We start from the raw sequence: 18,675 nt of genomic DNA, 5'->3' as shown, positions 1-18,675 counted from the left end.
CTTTTCCAAAAGAATCTGTCTTCTCTATGGTTCATAACTTTGACCATTGGCAAATCACAAACAAAGCTACTCAGTATATATTTTTTACTAAACAAATTTAATTTTAATAGATAATTAATTTTAAAAAATTTAAATAATCGACAAATCACATAAATAATTTTAAAAATAATTGTCATTAAAGTAAGTACTTTTAATATATAATTGATTATAAATGTAAAAAATATTTGTATGTTAAAAAATATTTTTAAAAAGAAAAATAATTTAATTCATATATTATATTATAAATATTTTTATATAGTTTATTAATTAAATTTATTTAATTTTTATTATAATTATTTTAAAATTATATTTATAAATAATTATAATATGTGAATAGTATGACGATCATACATGACAATTAAATTTGTAAGAAAATAAAATCTTTACATGGAAAATGTTAAACACACGAGGTGAATAAAATAATGCAATCATAAATAAATATAAACAATATATTTTTTTACCAGTACATAAATAAATATTATTATTTAAAAAACATAAAGAACGCAGTTGTATTTTTTGTTCTTGACGGGGTGGGGGTGGTGCAAAATCGAGGGCTTTTCCTCTTTCCACTGTCTCCAAATATTCTCTCTACGGTTTCCTGCAATTTTGTGAACGTGGATCTTTAAGGTCAACTTGTTTCTATGTGTTGAATTGAAATCCTAACCCTTACTGCACTTTCCTGGTATCGTATGTTTTCCTTCATTTGTCAATACATTTGGATTGTGTGAGTTTTTTTCTTCTTCATAATTCCCAGATCTCGTTTTCTGTTTCAGTTATTGCACCTTCAATTCGGGGTTTAGCTATATGGGAGCATAAACTTTGAGATTTTTCGTTTTGGATCTCGAGGTTTAGCTCTATCGTCGAGGTTAGGATTTACGAGAGGTGAAATCTGTGTTAATTGGAGCGTGTTTGTCGGCGAATTTTTTTCAGTAATTGGTGAGATCAAGGGGTAGGATTAGGGTTTTAGTCGATGGCTTCGAATCCTCCATTTCACGTGGAAGATCAGACCGATGAAGATTTCTTTGATAAACTTGTTGAGGATGATTTGGTGGAGCCTGTTAAGTCTGGTAATTATGAAGGGAATGATTCTGATGATGCTAAAGCGTTTGCGAATCTGAGTATCAGTGATGTTGATGCTGCTGCATTTGAGAATTCTGATTTTGGGGAAAGTGGGGTTGAACTCCAAGAGGAATTAGGTACTGTAAAATCTGATGTGGATTTGGTTGGTGGACATGATGATGACAAGGAGGGAAGTTTGTTGAAGGCTTCTAGTTCAGTTGAGTGTGATAGTAAGATTGATCTCAGTAATAAAGAGATTGGGACGGGATTGGAGGTTACGGCGGTTGCAACTGTTGTGGAGAGCAATGAGATTGCTAGTTCAGGGATTAAGGAGAAGGATTGGAATTCTTTTCATGCTGATGCAAATGGAGACATTGGGTTTGGATCATATTCTGACTTTTTCAGTGAGTTGGGAGATCAATCTGCTGATTTTCCGGTGATTTCCCACGATAATTTAAATAGTCAGGCGATTCCTAGTAATGAAGTTCAAACCGATGGCTTTAATACTTCAGTTGATTACTTGCAGCATCAAGGGGTTCAAGGTTATGGTAGTTCTTTTGAAAATCACACGGACAAACAAGTTGATGGCTTAAATACTTCGGTCAATTATGTGCAATATCCAGAGGGGGGAACTTATGATGCATCTTCAGGCCAACACAATAATGGACAAGATCTGAGTAGTAGTCAGAATTGGGAGGATCTTTATCCTGGATGGAAGTATGACCATACCACTGGGCAATGGTGTCAAATAGATGGCTACGACACAACAGCTACTAGTCAACAAACCGCTGAAGCCAACACACCTGCGGATTGGGCCTCTGAAGCCAATACAGCTGTGGATTGGGCTGCTGCTTCTGATGGAAAAACCGAGATCTCTTATGTGCAGCAAACTGCACAGTCGGTTGCTGGAACTTTGGCAGAAACTGGCACAACTGAAAGTGTATCTAGCTGGAATCAGGTTTCACAAGGAAATAATGGGTACCCGGAGCATATGGTTTTTGATCCTCAATATCCTGGTTGGTATTATGACACAATTGCCCAAGAATGGCGCTCATTGGAAACTTACAATTCATCCATACAGTCTTCTGTTCATGGACTTGAAAATGGGCATACTTCTACCAATACTTTCTCCCTTAACGATAATAACAGTTTGAATAGTGAGTATACCCAAGCTGGTAATTATGGATCACAGGGTGTCGGTAGTCAAGCTGTAGATGGTAGCTGGGGTGGTTCATATGGTGTTAACCAGCAAGTTAATCATTCTTATGGTTCAAGTATGTCTGGGTTCAATGATCAAGAAAGTACTTCTAGTTCCTTTGGATCAGTTTCATTATACAAAAACAATGGAAACCATGCTCATGGTTTGACTAATGGAACTTTTGAACCAAAAACTTTTGTCCCTGGTGGGGACAATTTTCATCAATTTAATTATTCACATACAAATTTTGATGAAAAAAAACAATTCTCGAATGTTTTTGCTGAAAATCAGAACTCCCAGAGTTACTCCCAGCCATCAATCCAGGGTGGATATCAATATTCGTATGCCCCTCATGCTGGAAGATCATCCGCTGGACGTCCTTCTCATGCGCTTGTAACATTTGGATTTGGTGGAAAACTCATCGTAATGAAAGATCCAAGTGTTTTGAATGCATCATATGGAAGCCAGGTTAATTCTTGATTCCTCTTTTCAGTTTTGATCTAAGTTTGATCTGGTTTTCGAAAGACTTGGAGGCTGCTTTTGTATTTTCCCTCTCTCTTGTACTTTCCACCCAGTACTTTAATTTTTAACAATATATATTTATTTATCTGAAGGATTCTGTACAAGGTTCCATTTCTGTGCTGAACTTGACGGAAGTTGTCACGGGAAGCATCAATTCTTCTACTATTGGAAATGCTACTGGTGATTATTTTCGTGCTCTAAGCCAGCAATCTTTCCCAGGTCCATTGGTTGGTGGTAGTGTTGGAAGTAAGGAGCTGTACAAATGGTTAGATGAGAGGATTGCACGCTGCGAATCACCTGATATGGATTATAAGAAAGGTGAAAGGTTGAGACTCCTCCTCTCCTTGCTTAAAATAGCTTGTCAGCATTATGGAAAACTACGTTCTCCTTTTGGTACAGATACCATACTGAAAGTAAGTTACATCTTTAGTCATTCATTTTTTTGGGTTTACTTTATTATATCACTTTTAGTTGATTTTTTTTACCATACTTTACAAGGTTGATCAACATTCTATTAAGAGCTGTATTATTCACAAGATTTTGCGACATTATTAAGCTTTAAATTTAGGTCAACTTTCATAAATGAAGATCCTGGAGACCTAAGTTTTCTATCTTGCATTGTTTCAAACTTGTTGGTGTGGATGATATATGTTCTTTATTTCTGTCTTTGAATCACTTCCTTTTGGAGTGGTTTTTGATGTCATAATTATAATTGCTCTGCAAATGGTTATAATCCTATTCTTTTTGTTTGGCTAAAATATTATGATTGGCTTAACTAATCATTCCTCTTTGTGGCTTGTATTTTGAAACAGGAAAATGATGCTCCCGAGTCGGCAGTTGCAAAGCTTTTTGCATCTGCCAAAGTTAGTGGCACAAAGTTCACTCAATATGGGATGCCAAGTCATTGCTTGCAAAATTTGCCTTCTGATGAACAAATGAGGGTGTGTATTAAGTTAATTTCTGACACGATCCCCCTTTTACATTGTTCTGTATCCTTGACTGAATTTGATTTGATTTAGGTAATGGCTTCGGAAGTACAAAATCTTCTTGTCTCTGGGAAAAAGATGGAGGCTTTACAGCATGCACAAGAAGGACAATTGTGGGGACCTGCACTTGTTCTTGCTTCACAACTCGGTGAGCAGGTCAGATGCCAAACTTTCAGAATGTTTAATACTGCTGATGCTCATATCTCATATCTGATTTAGACAGTCCCTTTTGGGTCTGACGATCTTTTTCTCATACCACCTTTGTTGGTGAAATAAATTTGATCCATATTTGCGATGCAGTTCTACGTTGAGACAGTAAAGCAAATGGCACTCCGCCAGTTGGTTGCGGGGTCACCTCTACGCACATTATGCCTTTTAATTGCTGGCCAACCAGCTGAAGTATTCTCTACTGGAACCTCTATTAGTGGACAACCTGGTGCTTTTAATTTGCCTCAGCAGTCTGAACAGGTGATCCTAATAAGATAAAGGACGAAGCCATGAAATTGAGACTCAAGATGTTCTATTACATATATTTGTTCAATAGTTGACAGGTTAATGCTTTTTGTTTGACTTGGAGCTAAAAGCTTAATCCATTTCTTGCAATTTCAGGTTGCATGTAATGGTATGCTTGATGATTGGGAGGAGAATCTGGCTGTAATTACTGCAAACAGAACCAAAGGTGACGAGCTTGTAATTATTCACCTTGGTGATTGCTTGTGGAAGGAAAAAAGGGAGGTATAGTTCTCGTTCTTTCATTTACTCCACTAATGTTTTTTTGTAGCTTTCCGTTCAGCTTCTGACTTGAGACTCATATTTTAGATTACGGCTGCACACATCTGCTATTTAGTTGCTGAAGCAAATTTCGAGTCATACTCAGACAGTGCAAGACTTTGCTTAATAGGAGCAGATCACTGGAAATGTCCTCGAACTTATGCTAGTCCAGAAGCTATTCAGGTAATTTGAAATTTCCTTAGTTCTTAAGTTACTTCTTCCACAATATTTAGCTGTTCTGCTACATGCACATGTTTTGAGTTCGTTTCCCACAAAACAAAGTATGCCGTGTCTCTCTTCCAATAGCTCTCTTGCTCTGTCAGATAGTTTTTCTGGTTGCCAATCACTCAAGTTTTAGGGATTTGTGTGGTTCAAACAAGGGTGTTGTTTCCTCTTTGTGTATATATACATGCTTAGGAAGCATTGATTTAGATAGTCTTTAATACTAGCCAAGAGAATCAAAAGTCAAAACTACTATTACTACTAAAGAATTTGAGGGGTAAAAGCATTGAAGAGGATTATAGACAATAAAGCAGCAGAACAAGATAATATACTTGTTCAGAAATGGAAGGGTCATTTGACGAGATTTTGAATTCCAAGAGCATGTTGAATGAATGGAGGCACCGCATGTTAATATCTATCTTTAAGAACAATGATGACATACAACCTATCTGTATGGTATATTGTGTCACCCAGCAACTATTGCTCTATAAAAGAACATGTTCAATATGATTTGATATTTTCTTTTGTACGAGTTGTCTACTGTCTCCGTAATAACTCAAACTTATATGATGTGTTAAACAGAGGACTGAGTTATATGAATATTCAAAGCTGCTTGGAAACTCTCAGTTTGTTTTGCATTCATTTCAACCATATAAGCTTATATATGCGTATATGCTTGCTGAAGTGGGAAAGGTTTCAGACTCATTGAAGTAAGTACATGGAGTATTATCTGTGATATTATTCTCTATATGATCTATCTCATTGTTGTTATTTGATCTCAGATACTGTCAAGCAGTACTGAAATCCTTGAAAACTGGCCGTGCTCCAGAAGTAGAAACGTGGAAACAGATGGTATTATCTCTTGAGGAGAGAATTAGGACCCACCAACAGGTACTTCCTTGTCCTTTATAATTCGTAATTATTTTGATAGTTTTCTGACTTAACCTTTTGCATATTCGATCAGGGTGGATATGCTGCAAATTTAGCTCCTGCAAAATTAGTTGGCAAATTGCTTAACTTTTTTGATAGCACTGCCCATCGGGTTGTTGGCAGTTTACCACCACCTGGTCCATCATCATCACAAGGAACTGTTCACGGAAATGAACAACATTACCAGCATATGGCACCAAGAGTACCCACTAGCCAGTCAACAATGGCCATGTCATCTTTAGTTCCATCTGCTTCAATGGAACCCATAAGTGAGTGGACAGCTGACAATAATCAAATGCCCAAGCCTAATAGAAGTGTTTCAGAGCCAGATATTGGTAGAAGCCCAAGACAGGTGTGTGAGTACCGCAAATGCCGTGCTGTGAAGTTTTTCACCTTCCTCTGTATATATTGATTGACTAGCATATTATATTTAACCTTGAAAAAAAATTCTGGTTGATTTATCCCAGGAAACGACATCGTCTGATGTACAAGGAAAAGTCCAGGTATCGGGGGGTGCATCACGCTTTCCTCGTTTTGGTTTTGGGTCACAACTTCTGCAAAAAACAGTGGGGCTAGTCTTGGGACCTCGCTCTGGTAAACAGGTATCATTAGTTGTTCTATGCAGTTAGTCTGTTTTATTTTGTTTTTCTTCTCAACAGTACTTCTGAGTTCTGTCTGCCTATTCAAATGGTACGTATTTTGCTCTATACCAAGGCTAAATTGGGCGAGAAAAACAAGTTCTATTATGACGAAAAGCTGAAGAGATGGGTAGAGGAAGGTGCTGAAGTTCCAGCTGAAGAAGCCGCTCTGCCACCACCACCTCCGACAACTGCTGCTTTCCAGAATGGTTCAACTGAATACAACTTGAAATCTGCGTTGCAAACAGAAGGTTCGTCTCTGAATGAGTTCTCGAGCACAAGAACTTCAAGTCCTGAACCTAGTCCAGGGATGCCACCGATACCACCTAGCTCAAACCAATTCTCTGCTCGCAGTCGCTTAGGTGTTCGGTCAAGGTAATAGCTTATCTTTTATGTGTTGTTAAATCAAGTAATAGTTCCAAGCAGTTGACATTTTTGTTTTTTAGTTATATTGTCGGCTATGAATCATTATAAAGTAAGCCTCCTGTAAGGTTCTCTATGAGATTAGTAAAATTGAAATGGAAGACCTTTCCAGAAGTATAGGAGTTGCACTCACTTCCCCTGATGTATGCTTAAATCATACATTCCTTCTAATTTTTTATACAAACACTAACCACTCTCGTTTGTTGGAGAAATTGCAATCACCTTCCTTCAGGTCTGTTTAAATGACACAACTTGCTTGGCATATGTCTAAATGGCACATACACCCCTCTTTTTGTTAGGGTGAGTGTAACTGAGGGGAAGCAAGTGTCCATTACAAAATAGAAGGGATGTATGTGTTATTTAGACATATCTCAATCTCAGGAAAGGTGAGTTCATTTTTTCCTTATCTTTAATATGGCGGTTTGTCTTGTTTGGAGTCCTAGCTAAAATAAATACTAGAAATACCTAAGATGAGAACCTATGGGTTCTGGCTATTCCACGAAGCCACTCAGTTTTCACAAACAAGTGAAAAAATTAATAGTTTATCTGCTATCAATCATCAACAGTATTTGAAAGTTTCGAAAATATTGATGAAATTGTTTGTGTACTATTCAGATATGTTGACACCTTCAACCAAAATGGTGGAAACTCCGCAAACTTGTTTCACTCCCCTTCCGTTCCACCCGTGAAACCTGCTCTTCCTGCCAATGCAAAGTTTTTTGTTCCAGCTCCTGTACCATCATCAAATGAGCGAAATATGGAGGCTATTGCCGAAAGCAACCTAGAAGATAGTGCAGCTAATGAAGATCCTTCTACATCTTCAACAAATGATTGGTCATACCATTCTCCGAAACATGCACAACCACAAACGATGACCATGCAAAGGTTTCCAAGTGCAGGCAACATCTCAAACCAGGGACAGATAGATGGCAGTAACTCTCATTTTGCGCATTCTCGTCGAACAGCTTCATGGAGTGGAAGTTTTAATGATTCATTTAGCCCTCCAAAAATGGGTGAAATTAAGCCTTCAGGTGAAGTTTTGGGCATGCCAACATCAACATTTATGCCTGATCCATCTTCAATGCAATCGACTATGAAAAAAAATAGCAGTTTTGGTGAAGATCTTCAAGAGGTTGAACTATGAAGCATACACTCAAGCTCGTAAATATCAAATTTTGTTTTTGATCATCAGAATAATTGGGACGTCCCTGCTTCTGCATTTCTCTAGAAGTATGGAATAGTGGAACCACACCAGATGGAGTTCATACAGAAACAAAATTATATCTATCTCCCTGCCCCGTTCCCATTCTCGTCTCGGTATTTTTTAAATTCCCAACTTCTGACCTGGTGATGTAAGATTAAATGTGGTCTGCTTACTTGATAATAGGTGTTGTTTTGTTTAAAATGCCAAGGAATTGACATCAGTTACCATATCAGGTTTATGGAACTGGTGTCTTATGTAGCAAGAAAAATGGCTTCCTGTTTTTAGGTGAGTAGTACAACCCATTTGTTCATTTTATTGAAACAAGAAACACAATGCCTTGCGAGGGAAAAAGATGGCCTCAACAGATCAAGGACAAAGTATAGTGTATGGAATTGTAATATATAGTTTTGTCCCTTTTGTATTGGTTTCAGTTTTTAAATGATGATATAAATTTCCAGATCAGCCTTCAATATATATTTATGTATATGATGTGATGATGGGGCAGGGATGTAAGGCATTGCTCGTCAGTGATTGTTTTAGAATGTTGTTGAACAGGGCTCAATGCAATAAAAATAAGTAAAACTACTGGCGTGCTTTGAAAAATTGAGCATCAAAGCTCATTTTGGCCTGTGTTGAAGCTTTTGCTCTTTTTTATGATAACTTTTAAAGCTGACTCGACCTGGACGATTTTTGGCCTGTGGTTGACGTTGTCAACCCAAACGCTGATTAACAATATGAACCAAGCCAAGATAATGGAGTATATAGGCTATCTGATGAAGGATCTAAGTCAATACTTATTTATATATAACATCATTTTTAAACAGTGTAGACAGTTTTACACCCATAGTTAATGCATTGCATGATGATGACAGTGTCAATCGTGTCTTAGATGATAAATTCAATTATTATATTAAGTGTCAATGTAAAATTGGTTTATACTTAATAGTGCATGGTCATTTTTCTCTAAGATTTTTGTAAAGAAAAATACATCAAAAAATTTAGATATTTTTTAGTATTTTGAAAACGTCAGAATGATCAAACATCTCCCGTGATTAGTTTTGATTGCATCCCAAACTTTTTAAGCAAGGACTAGTCATTGTCATGGTATGTGGCTCTTGTTGCCAAGCCAAACTCTTTTTTGATAGTACTGAAAGTTGAACCTAGGAGCACCAGGTCGACTCTAATGTGTCTGGCCCAAGGTTGGCCTTACAACAATTGAGCCAAGAGACCTGGTTTAATTCACCACTCCTAAATTTTTTCATTCGGATCTTGATGATATTCACAATAATCAACTATCAGAATTCCCACTATTAGTGTTAAAGACAACTAAAGGCAAATATATATAGAACATTGTGTGGATATTTGCCCTCACTACATAGCGAATGTATCTGTCCATACATTGCTATCAATTGTCTTCGAATGTGTAGCTCAATGGTATGATTAAGGACATTAAAGAAATTTCATGAAAGAGATCCAGGGTTCAACTTTTATTGCTAACGAATTTGTCCTCTCCCTAACTAATTAATAATCTCTATTTTTTTTAATAAAAAATTGCTATCAATTAACCCAGTGGCATCACCTATTTAAATAATCATGAAATTAAAAAAGTCAGTTTTGGTCCTATTTAAGCAATCATAAAATTTAAAATGTCAATTTGAATCTTTATAAAACTTTTATGATTTTAACCTTGTTTTTTAGAACTATGTTATAAGTTTGAAGTATTTATCAATTTTGTTGATAACTAATTTTTGTTGTAGAATTTGACTGTTCATCCAAGTAGAGACTTTCATTCCAACCACATTTATTCTATTCATAAGGCTTAAACCAAAAATGTTATTCTAGCCTTTAACAAAAGTTGTACTACTATATTTTTTATTTTTCACTTTACTCATCAAAGACTAAAAGAAATTAATCTTTCCATTTTTAGGGATTAAAAAATATAGGAACTTTTTATATAGAAATATTATAAACCAACATATTTTTTAAATATTTTATATGAACATAAGCACAACGAATGTTGGAATTCAAATTAGTTATATCTTAGGGTATTTTACCATTCTTTTTTTTTTGTTCCAACAAATATTTTACTATCTTATTTAATTATTTATAATATTAAAATTTGAAAAGTGTACACTATTTCTTGGAAACAAAAAAAAAAAAAGCACACTATTACTAATGTCTCTAACTCTTAATTGTTTATAGCAATATTTTTAAGGAAACATATAGGCCCCGGCCCGGATCACAAGCTACTAAAACAAGGCCCATCTTGTTTCAACGTACTCGAGCCCATAACCCTAAAACCCTAATCCTAGTTCCACCAATACTAATAGCACAAACCATATTCAAACGAGTTCTGATAGTAATTTGGTGCTTTCGGCCGCAGCAAGCGATCGCAACCAACGGAGAGAGGATTCTGCACAGAAATTCATCGTCACAATCATGGGTTAGTTCAATTGCCTTATTATAAACGATCTATGAGTATGTTTCTCTTTTGTCCATAATCATTAATCAACAATGGAATCTATTTTGTAGGTAAGGTTCACGGTTCACTTGCTCGTGCCGGAAAAGTGAGAGGCCAAACACCAAAAGTGGCCAAGCAGGACAAGAAGAAGAAGCCACGTGGCCGTGCTCACAAGCGTATGCAGTACAATCGCCGATTCGTCACCGCCGGTATTCATTGAAACCCTAATTTTATTTGGAACTCTAAATTTTGTTTTTAATTGTAATTTTTGCTGATTGCATATTTTCAAATCTGAGAAGACGGTTAATTTGTTTGTTATAAATTAGAGAATGCGAAACTGTGGTTTTCTGATGTTTGATTCTTTTCTGTGTTATTATAGTGGTTGGATTTGGCAAGAAGAGGGGCCCCAACTCATCGGAGAAGTAGGGTTGATTCTTGAAGAATATCAGGGTCTTAACTTCGAAAATTTGCTTATGAAATTTTATTTTATTTTTCTTCTTTTTTGGATGTTAGTGGTTCGATTATGATCTTTGAACGGTTTTTGTGTTAGTTAAATATCAAACTATATTATTTTGCATACACTTTCTAAGTTGTTGCTTAGTTCAATTTTGTAACTGCTTTAAGATTTTAATCATTTTTTGTTAAATTGTGCTTGGTACATCTGTTAAATCATTGCTCTGAAGTTAAATTTTACATAGTCAGTGAGATGATATCTTCGCTTTTGATTGTTTTATCGGTGGTGTTAGTTTTACCCCTATTTTATCATCCAAGACTTAGAAGTTCTGCCTCACGTTCATTCACTTAGTTTTATCCTTATTTGATAATCTAAAACTTAGAAGTGCTGCCTCGCGCCCATTCACTTTCTGGACTCAAATATGAAACGCGATTCTAGTGGGTTGGGATAGGGATGTTTTACTACCCACCTGTGTATGCAATTCTGCTCTGTTAATTGCTGGCTCACAACTGCAAGTGTATGTGTTTCTTGACCTGATTTGATTCTCAATATCTTTCATTGTTTTTGGATTGGTGGAATGGAAGGCAACCGTTGGTTGGACTATTTTAGAATTAAAGAATGGGGAATGAAATAAGAGCAATGCATCAGCATTCCATCCCATCCACCACTGTTAATTTATCATCTGGGCCCCTCATGTGTTTCTTTCCTCAAATGTTCCCAAGATATGGATTTGTTTAGTTTAACTGAGGTCCAATGTGTGTGGTGGTTCTCTTTTCTTCCATGTATTTTGGATTAATCTTTTCACTTTGATGTCTTTGTACTTCTCCTTCAATATCGATTCTCTTGCCTACGCTTCTTTTCATGTTTCGGAGATTGATTCCAAGTAGATGCACAACTTTCTGTTGATGCGTTGATTATGAAATGTCAAGCAAATAAAAATTAGAATGTTACTGCTTCTTTGTCTTCCTCTTTATTGTCTAGTAAACAATTTGTTCTACATAAGTAGCACATTTTTTTGCCAAGAGATCGAACTAATTATATTTGTAAGAGATCTAATCGGACAAAATGTCTTGAGGGAATAAACGTCCCATCAGAAATCCCCAATGTGATTGTTATTGCAATTTAAGTTTCTGGTCTGGTATGTTGTATTTGTTTCTTCATAAATAGATTAAGAGTGGAAAGAAAACAAAAACTATAGTTCATTTCATCCATAAAATCGAAGTTTTGTTCCTCTCCAGATATTTTATATGTACCACTGTCGTTTAAAATATTTAAAATATAGCTTTCATTTAGCAACCACTAAATCTACTTAAGGTGCATTAGCAAATACACCAATACTTAGTTTTTGCTGCTACCATTTCATTTTACAACATCGTTGCCTTGCTGCAATGCTTTGCATCCTGCCCCATCTTCGTTCCTAGTCTCGTCTAGTTTTATATCAATACATAATCGCTCACTTTATTTACCGGAAACAGGACCCAAATTCTGTCATTTTGTTGTTCTTTTTCTACTCACTGTAAGTTCACTATGATTTGTAGGCTCTGTCAGCTTAAGGTTGTATATGACAAGAAAATTTGTTGTTTTTAGAACGTTTACTAAGAAAAAAAAGTTATTAATCATTTGCTGTATTCTTCATTTCCCGCTCAACTTATAAATGGTTTAAAAATGGTTTTGGATCATCAACTCTCCGTTACTTAGATTTCACCTCATATAGTATCTCCTACTATTAAAAACAATAATAATTAGATCATAGTTTCATAAGCCTTTAGGCCTAACATTTTGCCAGGCCTCCTCAAGTAATAAAAATGATATATATGTTTCTGAATTCTGATTGTATTGTAGATACTTTGGAAAAATATTTAGTACCATATTGCTACATATAATATCCAGCTCCAAAACCAGTCTAACGAAACATTAATAAATAAAAAATTGGACCTTTATAATTATATAATAATATCTTAATACATTTGAAGGAGATCAAAGAATGGTCAATAGACAACCTTGGTACACTACAGAACGACAACCCCTCTAGAAAGAATGAATTATCAACAAAAGAATTCCTAATATTAACAAGAATGAAAAAATGTTAAAACATATGGGTATGGCTAAGCATCAGTGGGTGCGATCCAGTGTCTTCCATTGACGAAACTCTTAACGAGAAATGGATGCGCAGATTCGAAATCCAATTCCCTTGCCCATGAGACCCCACGCACGGCCTCTGCTCCTGGTCCCCAACACTTGTACACTCCAAAGAACACAGTCCTAAGTAATTGTTTCACCAGAAATCAACAATTAACAAAATGAAAAGAAATTAGCCTTTGTAGTTTCTACAAATATTTGGTAGAGATTAATGAAGAAAGGAGCTTAGTTAATTACTTGTTTTTGTTGTTGGCGTGGTCCCAATCATCCCAACCGCCGTGTGCAACTATATTATCGAAGTATGTGTATGCGTATACTATTCTTGAATACTGGCCCATTGCACGGCCCACATATAGTGGGCCTGTACCTGTCACCCTGCAACGTACGAATGCGAAACCTGTCTTCTCGTATGGGTATTTCCTATCCTGGGCTGCTATGGACCCGAACCTCGTTGCTATTGAATGTAGCTCGCAATCCTGAAACCAACCAATCATTAACTGTCAACGCAAAAGTGGAAGGTGGAATTAAGAAATACTCATACTATAAAATATAAACTATGAGTAGCGGTATGCTAATAAAGTATTAATTACCTTGTACATGGATCTTCCATTTCCAAAAATAAAATCAATGGAACCCTCAATGTAACACTCCTTAAAGTAATGCCTACCAGCGTCGTCGCAAAGTGTATCTTGTGCGCCGTAGAAACCACACCCGGAAAAGTATGCTTTGTCACCTGATATCCGAAACGCCGCCGCTTGCCATCCTTGCATCCCGGGCATTGGTGCCGGCGCTGTGTTCTACACTCATATACATAAATTTTAACTCAAATGTTTTTTATAAAAATAATAATAATAATAATAATTATTATTATTATTATTATTATTATTATTATTATTATTATTATTATTATTATTATCACTAAAATTTTGAAAATCTCAAAATATTAATTATATATTAATAATATTTTGGAGTGATCTAGTGAGAATGTAATTTATTCATACTGCTCATACCAAAGCAAAAGAAATCAATTACTCACGACAAAAATGGGAAACCGTACCATACCCACCACAAGTTAAAAAGTTTAAACACTTTTCACACACACACACACTTTTCAGAAAAAAAACAACACATGCAAAATCACGAGGAAGAAGATGAGCAATATGCAGTAACCAATATTGGTAGCTAGCTAGCCATCGACAAAAAATGTGTGTACAGTACTTCCTTCCTTCCCCTTCCACTGAGGTTACTATTTCTAAGTTAAAATAAATATTTACTCTCAGAGTAAAAAATTAAAACATTTATGTGCCAAAAGAAAAATTAAAGATTAAACATTTATTCAACTAATAAATTAATGATTAATAGAAAATGAACATTAATCTAGGTACCTTGAAAGTGATATTTTTAGCAGAGAAATAATTAGCAAAGACAGTTACAGAAGCAGTTCTATAAGTACGTAGTTGTTGTCCGTTGGGACCAGGATCACTCGCTCTATCATGCCATTCTATCACCGTCACTTCCCTCCCCTCTCCTTCAAACGTAATGTATGGCTTCGTCCCCGGCACCACCACCTTCTCTCTGCAATAAACGACAAAATATAAACTAATATATTAACATTTATATCTCTATAGAAAAATCAACAAATTATCACCAACAATAAAACTATATATTATACAAATGTAATTAAAAAACAATGATTCATTTTCCCTATATGCAAACAAATCTAGTTAATTATAAGAATTAGAAACCAAATAACTAGTTTCAGTTCATACATGTAGTATCCGGCACTGATTTGAATAAGGACATTCATTCTATTGTTGTCCGGTACGGCATTAACGGCTTCTTGAACGGACCGGAACTGACCTCCACCGTTAACATCAACGGTGATTACACGGTGACCGATGGGTCCAATCCAGTGGTGGTTCTGGTTGGAAATGTTTGTAGAGGATAAATAGTTGAAGGTACTTTCGTGATGATAGCGTGCACCTTGTGTCACTATTGCTGCATTAATTAACAACATGCAAGTGAAAATCAAAAGTAATTGAAAAGAATTGAAAATAGTAGCCGTATTCATTATTGAAAGTTGCATCGAACAAAATGTAAAGAATGTTTGAAAGAAGAAACTGTGTTTGATATTGGATTTATATATAGGAATTGCAGAGTGATTAAAATATTTGTGAAATATAATATATAGTATGAGTGAATGTGAAAAGAGAAAAGAAAGGAACTTTGTATATTTTATTATAGTCAGAGGCTATTTGCCTGCATTATATACTATTAGTATTATTGTTGTTGTGATTTATACTTATATATATATAGGTGTGTTTTTTTATAAATAAAAATATTTATTTAAAAGAATGGCCAATAGATAATGGTTTTTCCAACGGTCATTTTTAGGTGCTTTTATGGAGCAATGTAGGTTAGCCTTTGGAATTAAAATTATATATTATTGATTGGCTATTGAAGTAAAACACACAAAATGTTGCAACTAGTGGGCCATCATCCTTTTTGGCTTGGTATGGAAGACACCACTAAACTAGGTATGTCTGATGTCTCTAATTAAAGTCCAACTCCAACAGCTTCGTTGATAATTTATGATGTCTTCTACTATTTGGATCTCATATACCCAACCTTGATTATCTACGACTGTTATTCTCGTACTTTATGCTGTATTAATTCTTACTAGGAAATGATTTCCTCATAATATTGTGTATAAGACATTCTAGTAAAGTTTACGGTAATTATAATAATAAATTTGTCTATTAAGTTTACATATTTAACCTTAGAAATATTGATATCATAAAAGAAATGTTTTTCAATAGTAAATTAAATGAAATGTTAAATTTTGAAAGATGGAGTATACTTATGAAAAAAAATTCCCTTTAGGCAATTTAAAGTAATTCAAGAAACACAATATTAATTAATAAAATATTTGTCTCGTGTATGATTTATGAAGTAATTTAAAACTATTTTATTATCATTTTTTTTAATTTTTTCTATTTATTCGTAAAAGTTAATATTTTAATTAATTGATTAGATATAAATATTTGTCGCATGTATAATTTTTATAGTAAATTATAACAGTGTATTATAATGTTCTTCAAATTTTTAAAAGACATTTAAAAATATACTACAAAATAAAATACACAGTTCTCTTTTAGAATCTATATGCTCGTGTAAGATTATTTTTTAATTAATTGATGCATGAAAAAATATTTGTCATATGTATGATTATATAATATATTAATAATTATTTTATTATAATTATTTTTAAAAAATATTATCTTTTAACTGTTATATTAATAAAAAAACATTTGTGATGAATATAATTTATATTGTAAATTATAAATAATGTATGATATAATTTTCTTCAAGGTAAAAAGTTCGGTAGCTCAAATAGTATATTAACATAACAATGAACATATTATTAATTTTTATTAAAAAATTATTAAAAAATAGAATATTTTATGCAATTTTTTAAAATAAGGGTAAAAAATTTCGCACATAAATGTAAAATTTTAAATTTAAATTCAAAGTATAATATCTAATTTTACAATATCTATATTTTGAGGCCGGATTCTTTCAAACATTTCTTATTATTGTGTTAATTAATGGTAACGAGTTAAACTCAAGATTTGTTCCAGTGGTTAACTACAGGTCCTGTCTAAATTCTAAAGATTCTTTTTTTTTGTCCCAAGGTATAAGAATTCAGAATTCATTAGTCCCTAGCTATTACCGTTTATAACATTCTTAATTAGCAATACCTTATCTTTGTGTGCACCTCCACTGATTCACCACCAATGTCATAGCAACTCCGTTGTGCTTGTTCCTCAAACGGTCATTTTGATGTGGTGATGTGATGGGTTCATGACACACATGCATGCATGATGGTCCCGTCATGGATTAAATACTATTTTTGTATTATATGCCCATCGATCCTTTTTATCTTTATAGTCGCAGACATGTTGGTCCCACTCACAATATTTTTGAACGTTGGGGGCCCTAACTATATGACTTATATCTTTCAAACTTCCATTTTCAAGTGTGGAGGGCATGAGACAAGATTTACACAAACTTGTAAGCAAGTTCCTAAATAATGATTATAGAAGAAATAGGAATTATGCCCTTCCACTATGTTTGTTAACCTCTGCAAATAGAACAGAGGCCTCATGTTTATATAAAATTTAGTAGTCAGAAATTTTTATTTTTTTTTGGTCCATATGGTCAAATTTTTAAATTTAAAATCAGTGAACAAATTAATACAACTTTAATTAAAATAGAAATTATCTCCTAGGAAATTCAATGAAATTAATCCTAATTTCGTAAATATATCCTTAAAATTATAAAATAAGAATTAGTCCATAATTAATCTATGTACAATTAAAAGTACTTACAAATTTATCTATGAGATGACAAAATTTCATCGAAAATTTTGTTTATTGAAAGATGACATTGATGTGGGATAGTTTCATATTCAGTTATAGTGTCACATTAAAATTTATAATGACATAAGTTTACGTAGAGATCGTTTTGATTAATATTTTATAATTTCAAAGATTTATTTATCAAAATTCATGAAGTAATTTGACCGACCAATTTATATTCAGGAGCAAAATGGCCTCAACATCTTTTGTCTTTTTAACATTTTCATGATGCAAAATCTTTCTCAATCCCTCAACACAAAACAAATGACAAAAACCTATCCCAATTCTGATTTCACATCAACCTCAATTTTTTCCAAGCTTATCTAGAATGCTTTTTTCTTTCAGTTCTTTGTCCTATATATCCTATCATTTACCTTATGCCGAATTACACATCTCAAAATAACTTGTTAAACCAAGAATGTGGATAACATTCTGCAAATCTTGGCAAAAAAGCTTCCCTTTCTAGAGATAGCCGAAGACCCGCCACAATTCTCACCATAGATGTCCACAAAAATGGAGCACAAATGAAGGCATAGAAAAACACGCACATAGCTCTTACAATTCCATCAGGATACCAAGGAAATGCCATGACCAAAAGGGTCCCAACAATCCCAAGCCACGGCACCAAAACCGGCAACATTGGTAGAAGAAAGACATTGATTGCAATTGAACAAAATGCAAAAGAACCAAGCAAATAGAGGATCCAACCAAGTAGAGGGTGAATTGTGTGAGGAATGATAAAGAATGGTGTTGCGTAAGCTGCAAGTATGCACCATAATGCTACTAATTTGAGACTGTTGTGTGCCAGATTGATGCTCTTATCAGAACGCCTATAACATAACTTTGAGAGGTTTGGCTTTGCCAAACGCGTCATTGCTACTATTCCTATATATATTGCAGATTGGATAACTGTCACAGTTATCTCAGAAGCATACCTGCACCAATTATAAGTCATATTAGAATAGCTTTCAATTTTATAATGTGAGAAAAATGGTATCAAAAGAGTATAAAACAATGAAGCACAGATTCTAGCATGATCCCCGGACTCAATCACACGGTCACAAACACGGTAACACGACTAATGGCCAAAATATAGAAGATGGTGATTCTGCATACATACATATATATATATATATATATATATATATATATATGTATATATATATATATATATAAATTTAACATGACAAAAATATAAATAGAGAAAT

The 18,675-nt window shown here is 34.3% G+C and overlaps 4 protein-coding genes across 5 annotated transcripts in view; 2 read left to right on the top strand and 2 right to left on the bottom strand.

Annotated features, from left to right (window-relative positions):
• The first annotated feature begins 538 nt into the window (after positions 1-538).
• LOC101502412 (protein transport protein SEC16B homolog) lies at positions 539-8,449 on the top strand. Of its 2 annotated transcripts, none has more exons than XM_004511630.4 (14): positions 539-721; positions 813-2,764; positions 2,911-3,231; positions 3,631-3,759; positions 3,838-3,960; positions 4,105-4,272; positions 4,414-4,539; positions 4,624-4,758; positions 5,380-5,507; positions 5,580-5,688; positions 5,762-6,079; positions 6,195-6,329; positions 6,442-6,740; positions 7,404-8,449. In XM_004511630.4, the coding sequence occupies exons 2-14, from the start codon at positions 1,010-1,012 to the stop codon at positions 7,930-7,932; spliced, it is 4,275 nt and encodes a 1,424-aa protein (XP_004511687.1). In that variant the 5' UTR covers positions 539-721; positions 813-1,009; the 3' UTR covers positions 7,933-8,449. The 2 variants fall into 2 exon arrangements, with proteins under 2 accessions (XP_004511687.1, XP_027193253.1); XM_027337452.2 differs by having other exon boundaries at positions 539-726.
• Positions 8,450-10,302: 1,853 nt separating this feature from the next.
• Positions 10,303-11,099, top strand: LOC101502087 (small ribosomal subunit protein eS30z/eS30y/eS30x). The gene is made up of 3 exons (XM_004511628.4): positions 10,303-10,435; positions 10,525-10,662; positions 10,833-11,099. The coding sequence occupies exons 1-3, from the start codon at positions 10,432-10,434 to the stop codon at positions 10,877-10,879; spliced, it is 189 nt and encodes a 62-aa protein (XP_004511685.1). The 5' UTR covers positions 10,303-10,431; the 3' UTR covers positions 10,880-11,099.
• Positions 11,100-12,825: 1,726 nt separating this feature from the next.
• On the bottom strand, positions 12,826-15,312 carry LOC101501763 (probable pectinesterase 68). Its single transcript, XM_004511627.4, has 5 exons — positions 14,816-15,312; positions 14,432-14,621; positions 13,637-13,843; positions 13,284-13,522; positions 12,826-13,169 (listed from the first exon to the last, which is right to left on the bottom strand). The coding sequence occupies exons 1-5, from the start codon at positions 15,130-15,132 to the stop codon at positions 13,013-13,015; spliced, it is 1,110 nt and encodes a 369-aa protein (XP_004511684.1). The 5' UTR covers positions 15,133-15,312; the 3' UTR covers positions 12,826-13,012.
• Positions 15,313-17,618: 2,306 nt separating this feature from the next.
• LOC101501445 (putative glucuronosyltransferase PGSIP8) overlaps positions 17,619-18,675 on the bottom strand; it is a 6,199-nt gene continuing 5,142 nt past the window's right edge. The window contains exon 5 of the mRNA XM_004511626.4: positions 17,619-18,402. Within this exon, the coding sequence (XP_004511683.1) occupies positions 17,862-18,402 (541 nt within the window). The 3' untranslated portion in view covers positions 17,619-17,861. The remainder of the gene's footprint in view (positions 18,403-18,675) is intronic.

This window comes from Cicer arietinum, chromosome 8, assembly GCF_000331145.2.
Source record: "Cicer arietinum cultivar CDC Frontier isolate Library 1 chromosome 8, Cicar.CDCFrontier_v2.0, whole genome shotgun sequence".
NCBI lineage: Eukaryota > Viridiplantae > Streptophyta > Magnoliopsida > Fabales > Fabaceae > Cicer > Cicer arietinum.
The sequence above is the reverse complement of the archived record's forward strand: the minus strand, read 5'-3'. Positions and strand labels throughout refer to the sequence as shown.